Below are 22409 nucleotides of genomic sequence, written 5' to 3'. Positions count from 1 at the left end.
CACACGGAGCATCGTACCCCTGAACCAATTGTATCACAGTGTTATTCCCACACAGTGCGTCGTAACCCCGATCCAATTGTATACAGCGTTATTCCCACACAGCGCATCGTATCCCTGATCCAGTTGTATCATAGAGTTCTACCCACACGGAGCATCGTAACCCCGATCCAATTGTATCACAGCGTTCTTCCCACACCGCACATCGTAACCCTGATCCAATTGAATCACAGCGTTATTCCCACACAGCGCATCGTAACCCTGATCCAATTGTATCCCAGCGTTGGTCCCACACAGAGCATCGTAACTCTGAACCAATTACAGAGTTATTCCCACACAGAGCGTCGTAACCCTGATCCAATTGTATCACAGTGTTTTTCCTACATCGTGCATCGTAACCCTGATCCAATTGTATCACAGTGTTTTTCCCACATATTGCATCGTAACCCTGATCCAATTGTATCACAGCGTTATTCCCACTCGGAGCATCGTACCCCTGAACCAATTGTAACACAGTGTTATTCCCACACAGAGCGTCGTAACCCCGATCCAATTGTATCACAGCGTTATTCCCACACAGAGCATCGTAACCGCGATCCAATTGTATCACAGCGTTATTCCCACACAGAGCATCGTAACCCAGATCCAATTGTATCACAGCGTTATTCCCACACGGAGCATCGTACCCCTCAACCAATTGTATCACAGTGTTATTCCCACACAGAGCGTCGTAACCCCGATCCAATTGTATACAGCGTTATTCCCACACGGAGCATCGTATCCCTGATCCAGTTGTATCATAGAGTTCTACCCACACGGAGCATCGTAACCCCGATCCAATTGTATCACAGCGTTCTTCCTACACCGCGCATCGTAACCCTCATCCAATTGAATCACAGCGTTATTCCCACACAGCGCATCGTAACCCTGATCCAATTGAATCACAGCGTTATTCCCACACAGCGCAACCTAACTCTGATCCAATTGTAGCACAATGTTATTCCCACACAGCGTATCGTAACCCTGATCCAAGTATATTACCGTGTTATTCCCACACTGCGCATTGTAACTCTGATTCAATTATAACACAGCCTTATTCCCACACAGAGCATCGTAACCCCAACCCAATTGTATCACAGTGTTATTCCCACACAGAGCATCATAACCCTGATCCAATTGTATCACAGAGTTAGTCCCAGACAGAGCATCGTAATCCTGATCCATTTGTATCACAGCGTTATTCCCACACAGAGCGTCGGAACCCTGATCCAATTGTATCACAGCGTTATTCCCACACAGAGTATCGTAACCCTGAACCAATTGTATCACACCGTTATTCCCACACAGAGCATCGTAACCCCGACCCAATTGTATCACAGCGTTATTCCCACACAGACCGTCGTAACCTTGATCCAATTGTATCACAGCTTTAGTCCCACACAGAGCATCGTAACCCTGATCCAATTACAGTGTTATTCCCACACAGATCGTCGTAACCCTGATCCAATTGTATCACAGTGTTTTCCCACATAGTGCCTAGTAACCCTGATCCAATTGTACCACAGTGTTATTCCGACACAGCGTATCGTAACCCTGATCCAATTGTATCACAGCGTTATTCCCAGACAGAGCGTCGTAACCCCGATCCAATTGTATCACAGCGTTATTCCCACACGGAGCATCGTAACCCTGATCCAGTTGTATCATAGAGTTCTACCCACACGGAGCATCGTAACCCTGATCCAATTGTGTCACAGAGTTAGTCCCTCACAGAGTTAGTCCCACACAGAGCATCGTAATCCTGATCCAATTGTATCACAGCGTTATTCCCACACAGAGCATCGTAACACTGATCCAATTGTCTGACAGCGTTAGTCCCACACAGAGTATCGTAACCCTGATCCAATTGTATCAGAGTTAGTCCCACACAGAGCATCGTAACCCTGATCCAATTGTATCACAGCGTTATTCCCACACATAGCATCGTAATCCTGATCCAATTGTATCACGGCGTTATTCCCACACAGAGCATCGTATCCCCGACCCAATTGTATCACAGTGTTATTCCCACACAGAGTATCGTAACCCCAACCCAATTGTATCACAGCGTTATTCCCACATAGTGCCTCGTTACCCTGATCCAATTGTATCACAGCGTTATTCCCACACAGAGCATCGTAACCCTATCCCATTGTATCACAGCGTTATTCCCACACAGAGCATCGTAACCCCGACCCAATTGTATCACAGCGTTATTCCCACACAGAGCATCGTAACCCCGACCCAATTGTATCACAGAGTTAGTCCCACACAGCGCATCGTCACCCTGATCGAATTGTATCATAGCGTTATTTCCACACAGAGCATCGTAACCCTGATCCAACAGATAATTGTAATCCAGACCCAATCGTAATCCAGTGTATTCTCCACGCATAGCATCATAATCTTGATCCCATTGTTTCCTAGAGATTTCCCATGTACATCTTATTTTTACCCCAACTCAATATCACACCGGGCAATGTTGCCCAATCCATCCCCTCCACTGTATTCCTAACTGAGCTACACGGTGACCATTATGACCCTGAACCACCCTGTGCTGGGTATTGTAGCCCTGACTGACTCACCAGCTGGGCGTTAGAGTCCTGGGTCACTCTCACACACCCACAGAGCTCTGTCACCTCTCACCACCCTCTCTTGTTTCAGTGGAGACAATATTAGTGGGATTCTCTTCGGCTGTCACTAACTCAGTGTTCCTTCATTGCCCCTCAGATCCACAGCGGCAGCAGCAACGAGGAGTTTCTGTCTTCAATCCTGGCCGATGCGGTTCCTGCCTCCCCGCTCTGGTCCTCAGCCGGCAGTGACAGCGGGATATCGGAAGACCACCTCTCAGACCAACTGGACAGTCCCCAGCACTGCGTCATGTCCAGCAGCCCCCAGAACATGGAAGCTGTGCACAATGAGCCACCATTTCAGCCCAGGCTAGAACCCAGCTGCTGGGCTACTGGCCTGAGAGTCCCAGAGCTGGGCATCCAAGGGGCAGAGATTTCCCTTGGCTTTGGTAAGAGGGTGAACTTTGACCCCTGCCGGGTTGGCGGTGGTGGAGAGGGCTGTTGGAGGTGAGGAGGAGGTGATATTTAGAGGGAATGGATGGGGTTTGAAGAGGAATTCCCTCAGCTCATATTCTCCATAACTTTTCAAACTAGTTTTCTAATCCCCGGCAATCACTGTCGGAATGCAATGTGCTGATCCTTGTATTTCCCCTGGTTTCAAACATGGAAGTGATCACGTGGAACTCATTCTGTGCGACTTCAAAACTCATTTCAAGCCATTCCCTCTCCTTTATTATTTCTCCTCCCCCTTCAAGGGTGGCGAAGTGCCTCAGTGGCCAGCACTGCTACTTCACAACGTCCAGGGGCTTGGGTCCAATTCCAACCTCGGGTGACTGTGTCAAGTTTGCACATCCACCCCGTCTCTGCAAGGGTTTCCTCCCAAAATCCTTCAAAAGTGAGACAAGAGTCCAGGGACAGACTGTCCCTGTTAGGGTGAAGGTCAAGGCTGGTAAATGTAGGGATTGTTGGATGACTAGAGAAATTCAGGCATCCAAGCCCTGAACACTATGGCAGTCCCAGACGATGTTAGGAAAATTAAAATCCCCCTACAATTACAACTCTATTATTCTTACAACTATCAGCGATCTCCTTATACATTTGCTTCTCAATCTCCCGCTGACTATTGGGAGTTGTGTCACAGGTAGATAATGTGGTTAAGAAGGCGTTTAGCACATTTGACTTTGATGCTCAGACCTCTGAGTATAGGGATTGGGATGACATGTTGTGATTGTACAGGATGTTGGTGAGGCCCCTTTTGGAGTACTGTGTACAGTCTGGTCACCCTGCTATAGAAAGGATATTATTAATTGGACAGGGTTCAGAAACGATTTACCAGGATGTTGATGGGATTGGAGGGATTGAGTTATAAGGAGAGACTGGGTAGATTGCGACCTTATTCACTGGAGTGTAGGCGGTTGAGGGGTGACCTTTACAGAGGGTTATAAAATCATGAGACACATAGATAAAGCGAATAGCAAAGGCATTTTCCTTAGACCAGGAGAGTTCAAAACTAGAGGGCATATTTTTTAAGGTGAGAGGAGAAAGATTTAAACAGGGACATGAGGGCAACTCTTTCACAGAGGGTGGTTTGGACATGGAGTGAACTGCCCGAGGAAGTGGTAGGTGCATGTACAATTACAACATTGAAAAGACATTTGGACAGGTTTAGAGGGAAATGGGCCAAATGCAGGCAAATAGGACTGGCTTAGTTTGGGAAACTTGGTTGGCATGGACGAGTTGGACCAAAGGCTCTGTTTCTGTGCTGCCTGACTATGACTCTACGGTGTGGGGCAGCGTTCATAGCATTTGAAATATTAAATGAGTAAAATTTATCCAGTATCCTGTCATTTAACCTTGCTTGAGAAGACCATTAGGTGGCAGTAGACATACACACTAAATACTTCCCCTTGGATTGGAGATGATTTGGTGACCTGGGAAAGAAAGTGTAGGGAATAAAAGAGAACATACCAGGTTCTTTGCATTTGTATTTAGAACTGATTACTCTTTCACAGCAGAAAATACCATCGTTTTCTGGTTTTGCATTCAACATCTTGACCAATGTAATGGTGTCTGGCCTGGCCTCCCATCTCCCACCAGAAGTAAAACTGTGGCTTTTATACTGATTTGCACCAAGTGCAACTCTCCCACCATCCTGATAGGCAGTGACTGAAATTGTTCACATGCCACCTCACTCCTCCCTATCCCTTTAAACTCCTCCAACTTTATCCTGAGGTCTCTGTCTTGCACATTCCCCGTTCCCTCTGGAGCATCAATTGCAGTTATCCCTGGAATTCTGACCCTCTACACCTCCCTTTCCACTTGAATCACAGCATCCCTACAGTCAGAAAGAAGCTGTAGTAGGACTGTGGGAGGATGTGCAAACTTGACATAGACAGTCCCCGAGGGTGGAATCAAACCTGAGTCTCTGACGCTGTGAGGCGGTACTGCTAAACACTGGGCCACCTTAAGATCCTCCTTGACGCTTATTTTATGAGCAAGAGGTCAGTCACCTGTCCGAATGTATCTGAGACACGGTGTTAATTTTGTTCTGTAATGTTCCAATGCAGTGTCTTGAGATGTTTTTGCCATGTTAAAGGTTCTATAGAAAGGCAATTTGTTGTTATATATTAATAATTTATACAGATTGAGTCAGACTGTTCGAAGTTCTGCGAGGAATGTGAACGTATTCTTTTCTGCGTTTCATTTCCCAGATGACTGGAACTCGGAACCGTTTCAGGAAGAGGGACGGAACATTCCTTCACAACCTACTGCAGACAACTTCCTCTCCCTGACGGTCAAAGACCTGCTGCTTTCGAACACCAACGAAACGGTGAGGCGCTACATGGGTACATTACTCTGAATGAATTCCTCTAACCTTGGGATCATTTAATTTCTTGCAATTGACTTTTGTTCATTTAGATTTAAAGTGGAGTTGAGTAAGGATTTAATCATATTTACAACATTGTAGGTTGAAACAACTTAACAGACGGAAGTAGTCAGTGAGATTGGCTTTGAGAAGGCAGTGGGCAGTGGGATTCGTTTGGCAATGATCTAGGAAAGAGCCAGTACAAACATGATGGGTTGAACAGCCACTATCTGGGCTGTAACCTATTGTCATAACAGTCCATGCTAATTCACAGTCTTTACTGCAGGCATGTTCATTTTGAATCTATCTGGACACTTAACTGAGACACTGAAATAATACTCATTACTTTAGGACTGTTAGTAAACGTCCAATTCAAGGTGAGATTATGATATAGGGAGAGAAACTCAAGCTTGAAATATTGTATGCTAGATAAAGATATAAATATTTATGTTCAATTCTGGTCTTCCTGGAACAGGAAAGATGTTGTGAACCTTGAAAGATGCAGAAAAGATTTACAAGGATGTTGCCATGGTTGAAGGGTTTGAGCTATCGGGAGAGGCTGACTAGTCTGGGGCTATTTTCCCTGGAGAGTTGGAGGCTGAAGGGTGACCTTATAGAGGTTTATAAGATCATGAGGGACATGGAGTAGGTGAATAGCCAAGGTCTTTTCCCCAGGTAAGGGAAGTCCAAAACTAGACGGCATAGGTTTAAGGTGAGAGGGGAAGGATTTAAAAGGGACCTAAGGGGTAACTTTTTCATGCAGAGGATGTTGCATGTATAGAATGAGCTGCCAGAGGAAGTGGTGGAGGCTGGTATAATTGCAACATTTAAAAGGCATCTGGATGGCTCCATGAATTGGAAGGGTTTAGAGGGATATGGGCCACGTGCTGGCAAATGGGGTTAGGTTCATGTAGAATATCTGGTTGGCATGGGTGAGTTGGACCAAAGGGTCTTTTTCCATACTGTACATCTCTATGACTATATATCAAGCTTCAGTTACACAGGGCACTTGTGAGACCACATCAGGAGTACTGTGCATAGTATTGGTCTCATTGGGGAAGGATGTTGGAATTGGTTGATAAAAGGTTGATCAGGCTCTCTATTGGAACAGAGTCTTTGATTATTATTAAGGCAGAAGTAGATCGATATTTGATTAGCAAGTGAGTTGGAAAGGGTATCAGTAGGGTGGACGGGAATGTGGAGTAATCAGGTCAGGTCAGTGTTGACTGATTGAATGATGCAGGCTTGTTGCTCATCCCTGAAGGCACTTCGAGCTCTATAAAACTCAATTAATTTATTAAACAAATAACTACTAGACCTATCTCAATCACTGCCTTTCACTACCCTAGGTTCTATAACTAACCCCAACATTATTACCCAGGAGAGTTGGCAGCTGACCTTGCCTCCTGTCGTAGGTTACCTCCTGCAGAGTTATTCTTTGAGGTTCTCTTGAAAATCGAGGATTTTCTGACTGCTTTACACAAAAGTCTCTGTGACGTTTTTGGAATTATCTGTGCACGTGAGGAATCCCAAATGTTTCATCCTTACTCGGTAGAGACAGCAGATATTGATTTCCTGCAATCTTAGCTCTTGGCAGACCCGAATGACTCAGTGCAATTTCACTCACATAACAGGACGTTGTAAAGCTTCTGATCAATTCCTTTTATCTTCAGCCTTATCCATGTCGGCTTGAGGGACTGAATGGCCCACTCCTGCTCTTAATTCATGCTTTGGTACGTACATGTGTAGGTGCCATCTTTCAGATAAGACTGAGCCCTCTCAGGCAATGTTAAAGATCCCATTCAATGTGTTCTGGGTCATTATTTATCCTCAATGAAATCAGATGATCTGGTGATTATCATATTATTATTTGTGGGAGATTTGTTGTGTTGTGGGAGGTTGGTTGCTGCTGTTCTTACATTATAACAATGAGCAAACAGCAGAAGCATCTGCACTGGGCTTAAAGCTGTCTGGGGTTATGCAGAGTGCTATATAAATGCAAATCTGTCTTTTTGAATGTAGCTATAGTAACTCCAGGCTGTTATCTCTTCATTGTGCATGCTTCTCACTTCCTTCTTTTCTCTCCAATCCCAGCACAAGCCACAGTTGCAGCCACATCAAGCACGGGAGCTGGTGCTCAACGAAGATGAGAAGAAGTTATTGGTGAAAGAAGGGATCACCCTTCCGTCGCAGCTGCCACTCACAAAAGTACACGGACATCGACTTGTTGTTGCTTCCGTGGTTCTAACCAGTCCGGCTGGTGCTAACTAGGCAGGGGGTGGTAGTAACTTAGGTACACCAACGCCACCCAGTGCATTAACTAGAACAGCTAGTAATAACTGCAGTAATCTGATGGTAACTGGAGACAGTCAGTACCAAGTGGAGGCAGAGTGAACGAGGGAGCGAGTGCAACTTGCACTCTGGAAACTAGACCTCAAGGGATCTGGAATACGCTGTGTCGAAATTATTTCACAGTTGTGCAGGGCTCTGGATAGAACCCATCTGGAGTGTACTAATCAAATCTGGGTACACCAACGAGATATTTTCAAAAAAAGTGCAATGTTATGAATTAATTACTCTTAAAGCTTTTTAAACACATCCTATTGTCATTTAATGGTTCATTGGTTCTATGCTGTGGGTAAATGAGCTTTGAAGTGCCATAGCATGGAATGGAGGGGGCATTAAAGGTGGTGGCAGGGTTTTGCTTGGTGTGAGTGGACATGGGTGAGACCTTTTACATTGTTCTCTGGAAGTGCTGTGAAGCATTTAAAAGCTACCCCACTCCATGAATGAGGTGGGATGGCACGGTGGCTCAGTGGTTAGCACAGTTGCCTCACAGCACCAGGGACCCAGGTTTGATTCCAGCCTCGGGCAACTGTCTGTGTGGAGTTTGCACATTCTCCCTGTGTCTGTGTGATTTTCCTCCGGGTGCTTCGGTTTCCTCCCACTGTTCAAAGATGTGCAGGTTAGGTGGATTGTTTAATCCAAAGGGTTTTTATAAATATATTAAGGACAAAAGGGTAACTAGGGAGAGAATAGGGCCCCTCAAAGATCAGCAAGGCAGCCTTTGTGTGGAGCCACAGAAAATGGGGGAGATACTAAATGAATATTTTGCATCAGTATTTACTGTGGAAAAGGATATGGAAGATATAGACTGTAGGGAAATAGATGGTGACATCTTGCAAAATGTCCAGATTACAGTGGAGAAAGTGCTGGATGTCTTGAAGTGGCTAAAGGTGGATAAATCCCCAGGACCTGATCGGGTGTACCCAAGAACTCTGTGGGAAGCTAGAGAAGTGATTGCTGGGCCTCTCACTGAGATATTTGTATCATTGATAATCACAGGTGAGGTGCCAGAAGACTGGAGGTTGGCAAACGTGGTACCACTGTTTAAGAAGGGTGGTAAAGGCCAGCCAGGGAACCATAGACCGGTGAGCCTGACCTCAGTGGTGGGCAAGTTGTTGGAGGGAATCCTGAGGGACAGGATGTACATGTATTTTGGAAAGGCAAGGACTGATTAGGGATAGTCAACATGGCTTTGTGCATGGGAAAATCATGTCTCACAAACTTGATTGAGTTTTTTGAAGAAGTAACAAAGAAGATTGATGAGAGCAGAGCAGTAGATGTGATCTATATGGATATCAGTAAGGCGTTCAACAAGGTTCCCCATGGGAGACTGATTAGCAAGGTTAGATCTCATGGAATACAGGGAGAACTAGCCATTTGGATACAGAACTGGCTCAAAGGTAGAAGACAGAGGGTGGTGGTGGAGGGTTGTTTTTCAGACTGGAGGCCTGTGACCAGTGGAGTGCCACAAGGATTGGTGCTGGGTCCTCTACTTTGTGTCATTTACATAAATGATTTGGATGCGAGCATAAGAGATACAGTTAGTAAGTTTGCAGATGACACCAAAATTGGAAGTGTAGTGGACAGCGAAGAGGGTTACCTCAGATTACTACAGGATCTGGACCAGATGGCCAGTGGGCTGAGAAGTGGTAGATGGAATTTAATTCAGATAAATGCGAGGTACTGCATTTTGGGACAGCAAGTCTTAGCAGGACTTATACACTTAATGGTAAGATCCTAGGGAGTGATGCTAAACAAAGAGACCTTGGAGTGCAGGTTCATAGCTGCTTGAAAGTGGAGTCACAGGTAGATAGGATAGTGAAGAAGGCGTTTGGTATGCTTTGCTTTATTGGTCAGAGTATTGAGTACAGGAGTTGGGAGGTCATGTTGCAGCTGGACAGGACATTGGTTAGGCCACAGTTGGAATATTGCGTGCAATTCTGGTCTCCTTCCTATCAGAAAGATGTTGTGAAACTTGAAAGGGTTCAGAAAAGATTTACAATAAAGGAAAGCATACCAAATGCCTTCTTCACTATCCTATCTACGTGCGACTCCACTTTCATGGAGCTATGAACCTGCACTCCAAGGTCTCTTTGTTTAGCAACACTCCCTAGGACCTTACCATTAAGTGTGTAAATCCTAAGATTTTCTTTCCCAAAATGCAGCACCTCACATTTATCTGAATTAAACTCCATCTTCCACTTCTCAGCCCATTGGCTCATCTGGTCCAGATCCTGTTGTAATCTGAGGTAACCCTCTTCGCTGTCGACTACACCTCCAATTTTGGTGTCATCTGCAAACTTACTAACTGTACCTCTTGTGCTCACATCCAACTAATTTATGTAAATGACACAAAGTAGAGGACCCAGCACCGATCCTTGTGGCACTCCACTGGTCACAGGCCTCCAGTCTGAAAAACAACCCTCCACCACTCTTAAAGCTTTTTAAACACATCCTATTGTCATTTAATGGTTCATTGGTTCTATGCTGTGGGTAAATGAGCTTTGAAGTGCCATTGCATGGAATGGAGGGGGCATTAAAGGTGTCTTCTACCTTTGAGCCAGTTCTGTATCCAAATGGCTAGTTCTCCCTGTATTCCATGAGATCTAACCTTGCTAATCAGTCTCCCATGGGGAACCTTGTCGAAGGCCTTACTGAAGTGCATATAGATCACATCTACTGCTCTACCCTCATCAATCCTCTTTGTTACTTCCTCAAAAGACTCAATCAGGTTTGTGAGGCTTGATTTCCCACACACAAAGCCATATTGAATATCCCTAATCAGTCCTTGCCTTTCCAAATACATGTACATCCTGTCCCTCAGGACTCCCTCCAATGGCTTGCCCACCACCAGGCCCACTGGTCTATAGTTCCCTGGCTTGTCCTTACCACCCTTCTTAAACAGTGGCACCACGTTAGCCAACCTCCAGTCTTCTGGCACCTCACCTGTGATTATCGATGATACAAATATCTAAGCAAGAGGCCCAGCAATCACTTCTTTAGCTTCCCACAGGGTTGTTGGGTCTTGTTGGGTCGAATGGCCTGCTTCCACATGTAGGGATTTTCTGATTGTAATGGGGTTGGGACATGCCTATTCTTCCATTGGAGCTGACCAGATCAGGAGTGGAAGGCATGGACTCACAGCCTAAAGCATCCCACATCCTTAAAGATCCTTTGAGGCAATCTAGAATGAGAGCTGTAATAACTCAGGAAGCTGACTGGAAAAGAACATAATTTATTGTTCAACCCCAAAACAGAGCCACCTACGTGTGACTTACTTCGACTTGTCCCAGCTTGGGACAAACAGTTGTGTAGACCCATCCCTGGGTCTGCTTTATTTTGTTTCTGTTTGTTTTTTCAAATCAACCTGTTCAGACACGTTATGGCATATGTCTGGGGCAGGTGGGACTTGAACCCTGGCCTCCTAGCACAGATATAGGCTGGTTCTGCTTTATTTATTTTCTAATCAACCTGTTCAGAGATGTTATTACCCACCTCTGGAAACAGTGGGACTTGAACTCAGGCTTCCTGGCTTAGAGGTGGGATGGTTCTGCTTAAAGTGATTCAGGTGATGTGTTCCTGGTGGCTCAGTGGTTAGCACTGCTGCCTCACAGCGCCAGGGATCTGGGTTCAATTCCTTCCTCAAGAATGTGGAGTTTGCACATTCTCCCCATGTCTGCATGGATTTCCTCCGGGTGCTCCAGTTTCCTCCCACAGTCCAAAGATGTGCAGGTTAGGGTGAATTGGCCGAACTAAATTGCCCGTAATGTTAGATGGATTAGTCAGGGGTAAATATAGTGGGGCGGGGTGTCTCTTCGGAGGGTTGGTGTGGACTTGTTGGGCCAAAGGGCCTGTTTCCACACTGTAGGGAATCTAATCTAAAAGTCATTGCCTGTTACCAAGGCAACTCATACTCAACAAATTCCATAAGGAGACCGATTAGTGATTTCCCATGGACCCTTTGAGGGTTACCACAGAGAGGTCATAGCTTTAGGATAAAGGATAGCAGATTTAAAATGGAGATGAGGAGGAATTACATCTCTCAAAACATTGTGACTCTGTAGAATTCACTACCACAGAGTACGATGGGACCAGGACACTGAATACATTTGAGAAGGAGATAGATTTTTTAATGAGTAATGGGTTGAAGTGTTAGAGGGAGTGGGCAGGAAAGTGGAATTGTGGCCAAGATGAATCAGCCATGTTCATATTGAATGGAAAAACACGGCTGAATTACCTACTCCCATTCTTGTGCTGTTGTCCCTGACTACATGACAATCTAGTCCCCTGTCTCTCAGCCCCAAATTCTTTCTTTCTATTTCTACCTGTCACACATTCCCTCTCTTTTTCACTGTCCAGCTGTCTGTCCCTTTCTCTCTCCCATCCCATTTCAGTTTGTCGGTAACAATTGAATCAGAGTGTGAGCAGATTGGATGAGTTGTATTCTTTCCCTTTCTCAGCAAGAAGAGCGGATTTTAAAGAAGATTAGGAGAAAGATCCGGAATAAACAGTCGGCACAAGAGAGCCGGAAGAAGAAAAAGGAATACATAGATGGCTTGGAAAACAGGTGAGAGACAATGTTGTTCCAACACTTGACAGTGGGACTGGGAACTGGGTGCAGTTAACCCACCTGTCACCATAGGGTGGATTTCTCATTGTACAACTTTATTTAGGTGTATGAGATGCACATTGATTCTTGGTTTGACCTGGTACCTTGCTAGAATATTAATTTGTTGGTTTGATCATTGGTGAAACAGTGGGGCATGGCATCAATCTCATGTTGCATTTTTCGAAAGTGGGTGTAGGAATTACCGAGATATAAATGGGCAGGTTCACTTGGCATCTGCTCTCAGCAATATGTCATAAACAGTCTGAGATAAGGAGAAATTTCTTCTCTGAGAGAGTTGTGAGTCTTTAGAACTCCTTGCCATAGGGAGCTGTGGGGGCAGAGTCCTTGTGCATGTTTGAGGCTGAGATAGGTTCTTGATTTTTCAGGGAATGAAGGGTCATGGGAAAAGGGCAGAAAAATGATGTGAGGAATGTCGGAGCAGCCATGATCCTATTGAATAGCAGAGAGGCCGAATGGCGTACTCCTGTTCCTATTCCTAATTGCCTTATAGCCTTATGTTTCTCAAGGCCTGAACCATTTGGGGAGTTCAATTGTGAATCGTTTTTTTAACCTTGCTGTCAACTTCATTAAACCTTGAAAAGAAGTTTCAGTTCTGTGCATGTTTTCCTGCTCAGTAAACTGTATTCTTGATTTTGACTTACATGTAAAATCTCAAATGTTGTTCTTACTGACCTTTTATACTTATTGGATATTCCTGTTCTCTAAAGTTGAATTGTGGATTGTTAGAATGTTTCTTGATTTAGCCAATCTACAGTATCAGAAATCTGCAGATATCCCTTTGACAAGGTGCCACACAGGAGGGTACTGAGTAAGATAAGGGCCAATGATGTCAGAGGCAAGATGCTAACATGGGTAGAAGCCTGGCTGTCTGGCAGAGAGTGCAGATAAAAAGGGTCCTTCTCAGGGTGGCAACTGGTGACAAGTGGTGTTCCACAAGCTCAATGTTGGGAGCCACAACTTTTCACCTTTATACATTAACGATCTAGATGAAGGAGCTGAGGGCATTCTGCCTAAGTTTGCAGCCAATACAAAGATAGATAGAGGGACAGGTCGTACTGAGGAGGCGGGGAGGCAGCAGATGGATTTGGACAGGTTCGGAGAGTGGGCAAAGAAGTGACAGATGGAGTAGAACATGGGAAAGTGTGAGGTCATACACTTTGGTAGGAAGATTAGAGGCATGGACTATTTTCTAAATGGGGAGAAAACTTAGAAATCTGAAGTGCAAAGAGACTTGGGAGTTCTAGGCAAGGATTTTCTCAAGGTAAACTTACAGGCTGACTCAGTGGTTAGGAAGGCAAATGCAATGATGGCATTTATTTTGAGAGGACTTGAATATAAAAGCAGGGATGTACTTCTGAGGCTCTGTGAGGCTGTGGTCAGACCACATTTGGAGTATTGTGCGCAGTTTTGGGCCCCATAAGAGTACTGGTCCTGGAGTGTGTTCAGAGGAGGTTCACGAGAATGGTCCGAGGAATGAAAAGTTTAACATATGAGGAACGTTTGAGGACTCTAGGTTTATACTTAATGGAGTTTAGAAGAATGAGGGGAGATCTAATTGAAACTTACAGAATACTGAATGACCTGGACAGAGTGGAAGTTGGGAAGATTTTTCCATTGGTAGTAGACACTAGGACCTGAGGGCTCAGCCTTAGAGTATAGGGAAGACTTTTTAGAATGGAGATAAGGAGAAACCTCTTCAGCCAGAGAGTGATAAATAGACTCATAGAGTCTTAGAGATGTACAGCATGGAAACAGAGCAATCAATCAAACTCATCCATGCTGACCAGATAACCTAACTTAATCTAGTCCCATTTGCCAATATTTGGCCCATATCTTCATAAACCCATCCTATTCATATACCCATCCAGATGCCTTTTAAATGCTGCAATTATACCAGCCTCCACCACTTCCTTTGGCAACTCATTCCATACAGGCACCACCCTCTGTGTGAAAAAATTGTCCCTTAGGGCCTTTTTATATCTTTCCCCTCTCACCCTAAACCTATGCGCTCAAGTTCTGGACTCCCCCACCCCAGGGAAAAGACTTTGTCTATTTATCCTATCCGATCCATGTTCCTCATGATTTTATAAACCTCTCTAAGGTCACCCCTCAGCCTCTGACACTCCAGGGAAAACAGCCCCAGCCTATTCAGCCTCTCCCTATAGGTCAAATCCTCAAACCCTGGCAATATCCTTGTAAATCTTTTCTGAACTCTTTCAAGTTTCACAACATCCTTCTGCTAGGAAGGAGAGCAGAAATACATGCAATATTCCAAAAGTGGCCTCACCAATGTCCTGTACTGCCACAACTCCTATACTCAATACTCTGACCAATAAAATAAAGCATACCAAACACCTTCTTCAATATTCTATCTACCTGTGACTCTACTTTCAAGGAACTATGAACCTGCACTCCAAGGTCTCTTTGTTCTGTAACATTCCCTCGGACCTTACCATTAAGTGTATGGAATTTATTGCCACAGAAGGCTGTGGAGGCCAGGTCATAGAGTATATTTAAGACAGAGATAGATAGGTTCTTGAGTATCAAGGAGATCAAGGGTTATAGGGAGAAAGCTGGAGAATGTGGTTGAGAAACTTATCACACATGATTGGATGGTGGAGCAGACTCGATGGGCTGAATGGCCTTACTTCTGCTCCTATGTCATATGGTCTTATCCCGGCATCAAATGTAAAGTTCGTTTCATGCCCATTTGATTGGCTATCAGCACTTCAGTTCATCCAGTTTGATCAGGGTGGCGTGACTCTGTGGTTAGCACTGCTGCTTCACAGCACCAGGGATGTGGGTTCAATTCCAGCCTCGGACAACTGTCTGTGTGGAGTTTGCACATTCTCCCCAGGTCTGCACAGGTTTCCTCTCATTGTCCAAAGATGTGCAGGTAGATTGGTTAGGTAGATTGACAATGCTAAATTGCCCATCATATCCAGGGATGTGCAGGCTGGCCATGGGAAATACAGGTTTACAGGGATTGGGTAGGCTGGTTAGTCTGAATGGGATGCTCTTTGGAGGGTCGATGTGGATATGATGGGCTGAATGGCCTGCTTCCACACTATAGAGATTTTATGATTAGTTTATTGGTTCACTGCAGTCTAGCTCTTCAATCTCTTGCGTCTGCAACTTTGACTTTTCCTTCTGTTTTGCCGTTGAAGATTTTCTCTGTGACAGACTGTGTTTTAAAATGGCCAGCCTTGGAGCAAATATGACTGTCATCACTTTTGACGCTGCGCAGTCTCTAGCTGCCACAATTAGAACACAGCTTGATGGCACCTGACCCCCTTCCTTCAGGCTTCAGCTTTGGTTTTGTGTCTGACTTCAATGTTTTTTTCTGTAAGACCCATGAAAAAAATCTCTATTTTGTTTCCATATTTCACCTTGTCTCTCAGTGATGGCACCACGTTTGTTAAAGTTAAGACTTGTTAGACAGAAGAAATCTGACACAGTTTCTGTCAAAACTCTAACAATGATACAATCTCCAATCAGATCATTTTTAGTGTCCTCTAATCACAATTGTCTCTATAATAATAATAAATGTTATTGATAATTGAATCTATGCTGTCTTTTAATTCTGTTTATTAGATTGTGCTCTATTGATGATTAAATTGCTCCAAATACTAAAGAATGTACTGAAGGCTCTGATTGTCTCGTTATAAGTGGCTATCTCTTTATTCACAGCTGCCTTGTTGAAGCACTAGCTACAAAGTTGCTGACTGCCTAGAGAAAGTACTGACTTCCTCCTTGTGGACATGGACTGCTTCCGTAGTTGGAAGGGCTGTGAATGGTGTTGACATTGGGCAGACCTTCACCTGATGAAGGAGCAGTGTGCCAAAAGCGTGTGATTTCAAATAGAGCTGTTGGACTATAACCTGGTATCGTGTAGCTTCTGCATCGAAGAATATGGAGATGGAAAAGCACAGCTGGTGAGGAAGCATCCGAGGTGCAGGAGAATCGATGTTTCGAGCATAAGCCTTTCATCAGGAATGTGCCTTCATTCTTGATAAAGAGCTTATGCGCGAAACATCAATGCTCCCTGCTCCTCGGATGCTTCCTAATCGGCTGTGCTTTTCCAGCTCAACATTCTTCAACTCTGATCTCCAAGATCTGCAGTCCTCCCTTTCTCCTATCATGTGACTTCTGACTTTGTTCACCCCAGCCCAACACTGGCACCTGCACAACATTGGGAATATTGCCTAGAGCAGGGCTGTACTGCTCCCTAATTCATTTTTCTGTCACCCCTCAACTAGTCCTGTATCGAGTCCATCATCCACACCAGCTCTATCATCTCTCTGCTTGTCTTGGGCCTTCCATCTGCTCAAAGGTTCTGGTATCTGTTCCATGGCTGATTGCTGCTGTGTTGTTACCTGTTTCTCAGTCGTTGCTGTGTTTGTATTGATGTTCTCCCATTGCTCCGCTGTTTGGTGCCGATGGGTCTTGAACCTGCACCTTCTTGCCCAGAGGTATTGATACTCACTGGACCCTTAAATAAAACAATGAATTGTGGATGCTGAAAGTCTGAAACAAAAACCGAAATCGCTGGAGAAACTCAGCAGGTCTGGCAGCATCTACGGGGTGACCTTATAGAGGTTTACAAAATTATGAGGGTCATGGATAGGATAAATAGACAAAAGTCTTTTCCCTGGGGTCAGGAAGTGCAGAACTAGAGGGCATAGGTTTAGGGTAAGAGGAGAAAGATATAAAAGAGACCTACGGGGCAACTTTTTCACACAGAGGGTGGTACGTGTATGGTTTGAGCTGCTGGAGGAAGTGGTGGAGGCTGGTACAATTGCAACATTTAAGAGGCATTTGGATGGGTATATGAATAGGAAGGGTTTGGAGGGATATGGGCTGGGTGCTGGCAGATGGGACTAGATTAGGTTGGGATATCTGGTCAGCATGGATGGGTTGGACTGAAGGATCTGTTTCCATGCTGTACATCTTTATGACTATGGAGAGAAAGCAACCAGACTTGAAACACTAATTCTGCTCTCTCCCCACAGATGCTGTGACCTACTGAGTTTAGATGAGATTAGATTAGATTCCCTACAGTGTGGAAACAGACCCTTCGGCCCAAAAAGTCCACACTGACCCTCCGGAGAGCAACCCATCCAAACCCATTCCCCTACATTCACCCCTGACTAATGCACCTCACACTACGGGCAATTTAGCATGACCAATTCACCTGACCTGGACGTCTTTTGGTTTTCACTCCATTAGACCTTTCTTCCTTTATATATCCAGAGAAAATCACCAAATTGTTATGGTACAGGAGAGCTGACCTTATAGAGATTTATAAAATCATGATGGGTATAGATAGGGTTAATCGTAGATGTCTTTTCCCTGGGATGGGGGATTTCAAGAGTAGGGGGCATATTTTTTAGATAAGAAGAAAGAAATTTTAAAAAGACGTGAAGGGGAAACCTTTTGCACAGAAGGTGGTTCACGTGTGGAATGAATTTCCAGAGGACGTGGTGGATGCCGGTACAGTTACAATTTTTAAAAGATACTTAGCTAAGTACATGAATAAGAAAGGGATAAGGGCCAGGAGTAGGCAGGTGGGGCTAGTTTAATTTGGGATTATGTCAGCATGGACTGGTTGGACCGATGGGTCTGTCTCCAAGCTGTCTCGGTTCTCGGTTCTCTGATCATTTTAATTCAGTGCTCACCTCCTGCTTTCTCCACAATGTTTCTATTTTTAAAAAATCCCGTGCAGACCACTTGGGCCAATTAACATTGACTATTACCACTGGCTACTCAGGTTTACTGGTTAGCTGCAATGAGTGAGGTATCTTATGAGGAAAGGTTGATTGGGAAGATGGTGGTGTAACAGTCACTCAAAGGGTCCAGGCGAATATTTTGGAATGCAATTTCAAACCACCCCATGGCAGCTGGTGCACTTTAAAGCTGCTGTGACAGTGTCCCTAACTATGGGCTAGAAAGTCTTGGTTCAAGTCCCATCTGCTACAGTCTGAACAGATTGATAAACAGTTTCAGGCAAGGTTGGACAGGTTGGGCTTGTTTCCACTGGCGTTTAGAAGAGTGAGGGCTATCTTGATTGAAGTGTATAAAATATTTTCAAAGTGGATGTGGAAAGGATGCTTTCCTCTGTGGGTGACTCTAGAGTGAGAAGGTAATGAGGAGAATTTATTTCTCTTGGAGCTCCATGCCTCAGAAAGCTGTGGTAGTTGTTTTTGAAAGCATTAGTAAAATGGATAGGTGTCAGACAGAGGGAGTCAAAAGAGATCAGGAGTTAATGGGAAAGTGGATCAACCATCACCTTTCAGAAGGGTGTAGGTACAAGCACTCCAGCTCCTAATGTGTATATTCATAGTGATGTGTGTTATAGTCAATGACTCAGTTCTCTCTGTCAGAACCAGCATGTCCTGTATTCTCTCCGACCAATACCTTTCTTTTTTACTTACAGGATGGCAGCATGTACAGCCCAGAATCATGAACTGCAGAGGAAGGTCATCCGGCTGGAAAAGCAGAACATGTAATTTCTCAACACGATATCACTGCAGGGTGGGGCGGGATAGCACTGAGGGTGGGATGGTAGAGGAGTGTAGTGAGCAGGAGGGCGGTGGGGGAGAGTAGTGAGTGTGGGATGGTAGAGGAGTGTAGTGAGCAGGAGGGCGGTGGAGAGTAGTGATGAGTGTGGGATGGTAGAGGAGTGTAGTGAGCAGGAGGGCGGTGGGGGAGAGTAGGTGAGCATGGAATGGTGGGGGAAAGTAGTGAGTATGGGGGCAGCGGGGAAGAGTAGTCAGTAGGGGGATGCGGTGGGGCAGTGTGGTGAGTAGGGGAGCATTGTGGAAAGAGTAGTGAGTATGGGGGAGCGCAGTGGCAGAGAGTAGTGAGTAGAGGGGCAGTGAAGAGAGAGTATGGAGCATAGGGTGGTAAGTGGAGAGTAGTTGCCTTCTCTGTCACATGTTCCCAGCCTTCACCTTTGGGTTTCTGAAGTTAATATCATCTTCAGCTGAAAACTGTGTAACAGGTGCTGTGGGATCTATGATACAGGGGGGTGTACAGATACATAGGGTGCAGTTTGATTAGATCTCTATGTTCTAATCATATATTTATGACCAGATATCTATGTCCCCAACCTCAGAGTGTCAGAGTATATGAGTTTGATTTTAATACTGTGCAAATTGGTATATTTTGAATGGGTTAAAACTGGATCTGGTTTCGTTGAATAGCAGAGTTGCATTGTTGCTCCAGATGAGAGTGCACCTTTGAGTCTAGCTGTTCCTGTGGGTAATGGAGCATGTTCATTGATAGTCAGTGACAGTTATTGTCTGGAAAGCGTTAATGCAAACTAACATTTTCTAAACATTGCTTCCTTCTTAAAGGACATTACTACAGCAGTTGAGAAAACTCCAAACCCTGGTCATGCATTCAACAGGCAGGACAGCACAGACAAGCACCTGTATCATGGTATGTTAATTAGACATTGCAATGTTCAATTTTGCTTAATGCCGATACAAAACAGGTAAAATGGTGTTTCAAAATTGTATTGTGTTCCTATTCTACCCTCTGCCCTGTTATGTCACCAATCATCTGTTTGTTGAAGCAGGCATCAATCTGTCTTCCATAACTATTTCTTTGCATTTCATTGTTCCAACACAAGCTCCAAACTGCTCGCTCCTAATCCGAGCTAATTCCCTTTGCTGAGGAACCCAGCCCTTTTTTTTAATGATTTAGCACAAATATCAGTTTCCATCTTTTCCTTCTGCACTCCTTTCCTGCCCCAGAAGCCAACCCATCCGAGAGAAGAACTCAACCTTTTTTCCATTTGAAAACCTACCACCAAGTCACCCATTTAACTGATTAATCAAATAATAAGCTACAAGCACTGCCCCTTAACATAAAGAAAAACAGAAAACAAGGGAGAGGACTAAATAAAAATAGCATTGGATACGGAGATAATTCTGGATTCTGTGATACTCACTTCTCTCAAATCTTTGTGGGCATTGGTGAAAAACCTAGCCCTTTTTAAAAAAGTTAAACCACCACCAAATCACCCGAGTTACTCACTAAACAATTAACAAATGTTACCCACTAGGAACAGCACAACTGTAAGAAATATAGAGGAGGGCAGAAAGAGACCCTGAGATACAATTAAAACAGGGTTGGAGATGGAAATAATGCACTCTTCACCCATAGGCAAGCATCTCCCTTAAATCATTGAGAATACTTGGGGAAAAGCCAGTCCTGTTTTTTTCTCCCTTTTTTCATGTACAGAAGTGCTCCTACATACAACAGAATGTTTTTTTCCCATCACTAAATCCTCTATAATATTTTGCTTTCATGTATTAACGATCACCAATAAATTACCCATGTTTTCCAGCTGGAAAATTTGTGGGCAGTTTGAGCCATCAGAGGTGAGGGAGACAGGAAGTGGGCTACATCAAAATGGATTTGGAAGTGGAAGTGGTGCCCACCTCGCTCTAAAATTGTTGAGGGAAAGAATTTACTGGCATTTTAAAGAAATGTACAATTTACAGCGAAGGCAAAACTGTAAACAGAAGATAATGAAAGCACACAGGCAGCACGGTGGCTCAGTGGTTAGCACTGCTGCCTCACAGCACCAGGGTACCAGGTTCAATTCCTGTCTCGGGCAACTGGCTGTGTGGAGTTTGCACGTTCTCCCCGTGTCTACGAGGGTTTCCTCCGGGTGCTCTGGTTTCCTCCCACAGTCCAAAGATGTGCAGGTCAGGTGAATTGGCCATGCTAAATTGCCCGTAATGTTAGGTATAGGGGAATGGGTGTGGGTGGGTTGCTCGTCAGAGGTACGATGTGGAGTTGTTGGGCCGAAAGCCTGTTTCCAGACTGTGGGGAATCTAATTCACACTGCACATTAATCCTCTGTTCTCTGAAGATACAGAAGTGACGGAACATCAGCACAGTTCCTTTCAGGCGTTCTAGTGTTCCCTTCACTTCGTGCCTGATTTTCTAATGGCTCCAAAACTGAGTGGTTCTTTGCTTTCATCTTTTCAAGCTACTTCTGCTCCTCCTCCTTCTGTAAGTAAGATCATCCTCCTTCATTTTCTTGGTTGATTTTTTTTTAGGTTGCAAACCTAAAAACCCTTATTTAAACCCTTTTTTAAATATGTACAAGTGCTCTTACAACTGAACGATTGCTTTATCCCCATTACCAAATAACCTGTGACTTGTTTTTGATTATCTATTAACCATCACGTTTCCAATTGAATAATTAACATGTAAAGTCTGTTAAACGCAATGCAAGCCAACAAGGGTGAGAGAGATGTAGTGAGAGGAGAAAAAGCAAGAATTTATAAGGATGTTGCTGGGGTTGGAGGGTTTGAGCTACAGGGAGAGGCTTGAATAGGCTGGGTTATTTTCCATAGAGCATCAAAGGCTGAGGGGTGACCTTATAGTGGTTAATAACTCATGAGAGGCATAGATTCAAGGTCTTTTCCCCAGGGTGGGGGAGTCCAAAACTATAGGGTATAGATTTAAGGTGAGAGAGAAAGATTTAACAGGGACCTAAGGGGCAACTTTTCATGCAGAGGGTAGTGTGTGTATGGAATGAGCTACCAGAGGAAGTGGTGAAGGCTGATACAATTAAACATTTAAAAGGCAGTTGGATGGGTGTGTGAATAGGATGGGTTTAGAAGGAAATGGGCCAAATGCTGACAAATGGGACTAGAATATCTAGTCAGCATGAACAAGTCAGATCAAAGGCTCTGTTTCCGTTCTGTACATCTCTATGACTGTATGACTGTACATGCTGTAATGACCATTAGCCTCCTGTCTGAACTTTCTGGAGAATTTTCCTCGTTGATTAAATGAAAGGATATGGGATTGGGGTTAGCGCACTGACACTGAGAGAGAACAGGTTGATAGAGGGGAGACAGAAGGTAGAATAAATTGGTCATTTTATGAATAGCAGCCAGTGATCAATGGGGTATCACACAGATCAGTGCTTAAA

At 44.4% G+C, this 22409-nt stretch overlaps 1 protein-coding gene across 1 annotated transcript in view; it reads left to right on the top strand.

Moving 5' to 3' along the window:
- LOC122565173 (cyclic AMP-responsive element-binding protein 3-like protein 3) overlaps positions 1–22409 on the top strand; it is a 64588-nt gene that overhangs the window by 33640 nt on the left and 8539 nt on the right. Inside the window, exons 3-8 of the mRNA XM_043720876.1 lie at positions 2767–3055; positions 5318–5436; positions 7567–7680; positions 12279–12385; positions 18885–18953; positions 19807–19891. Coding sequence (XP_043576811.1) covers positions 2767–3055; positions 5318–5436; positions 7567–7680; positions 12279–12385; positions 18885–18953; positions 19807–19891 — 783 coding nt within the window. The remainder of the gene's footprint in view (positions 1–2766; positions 3056–5317; positions 5437–7566; positions 7681–12278; positions 12386–18884; positions 18954–19806; positions 19892–22409) is intronic.

This window comes from Chiloscyllium plagiosum, chromosome 31, assembly GCF_004010195.1.
Source record: "Chiloscyllium plagiosum isolate BGI_BamShark_2017 chromosome 31, ASM401019v2, whole genome shotgun sequence".
NCBI classification, from domain to species: domain Eukaryota; kingdom Metazoa; phylum Chordata; class Chondrichthyes; order Orectolobiformes; family Hemiscylliidae; genus Chiloscyllium; species Chiloscyllium plagiosum.
This window is presented reverse-complemented; position numbering and strand designations above follow the sequence as displayed.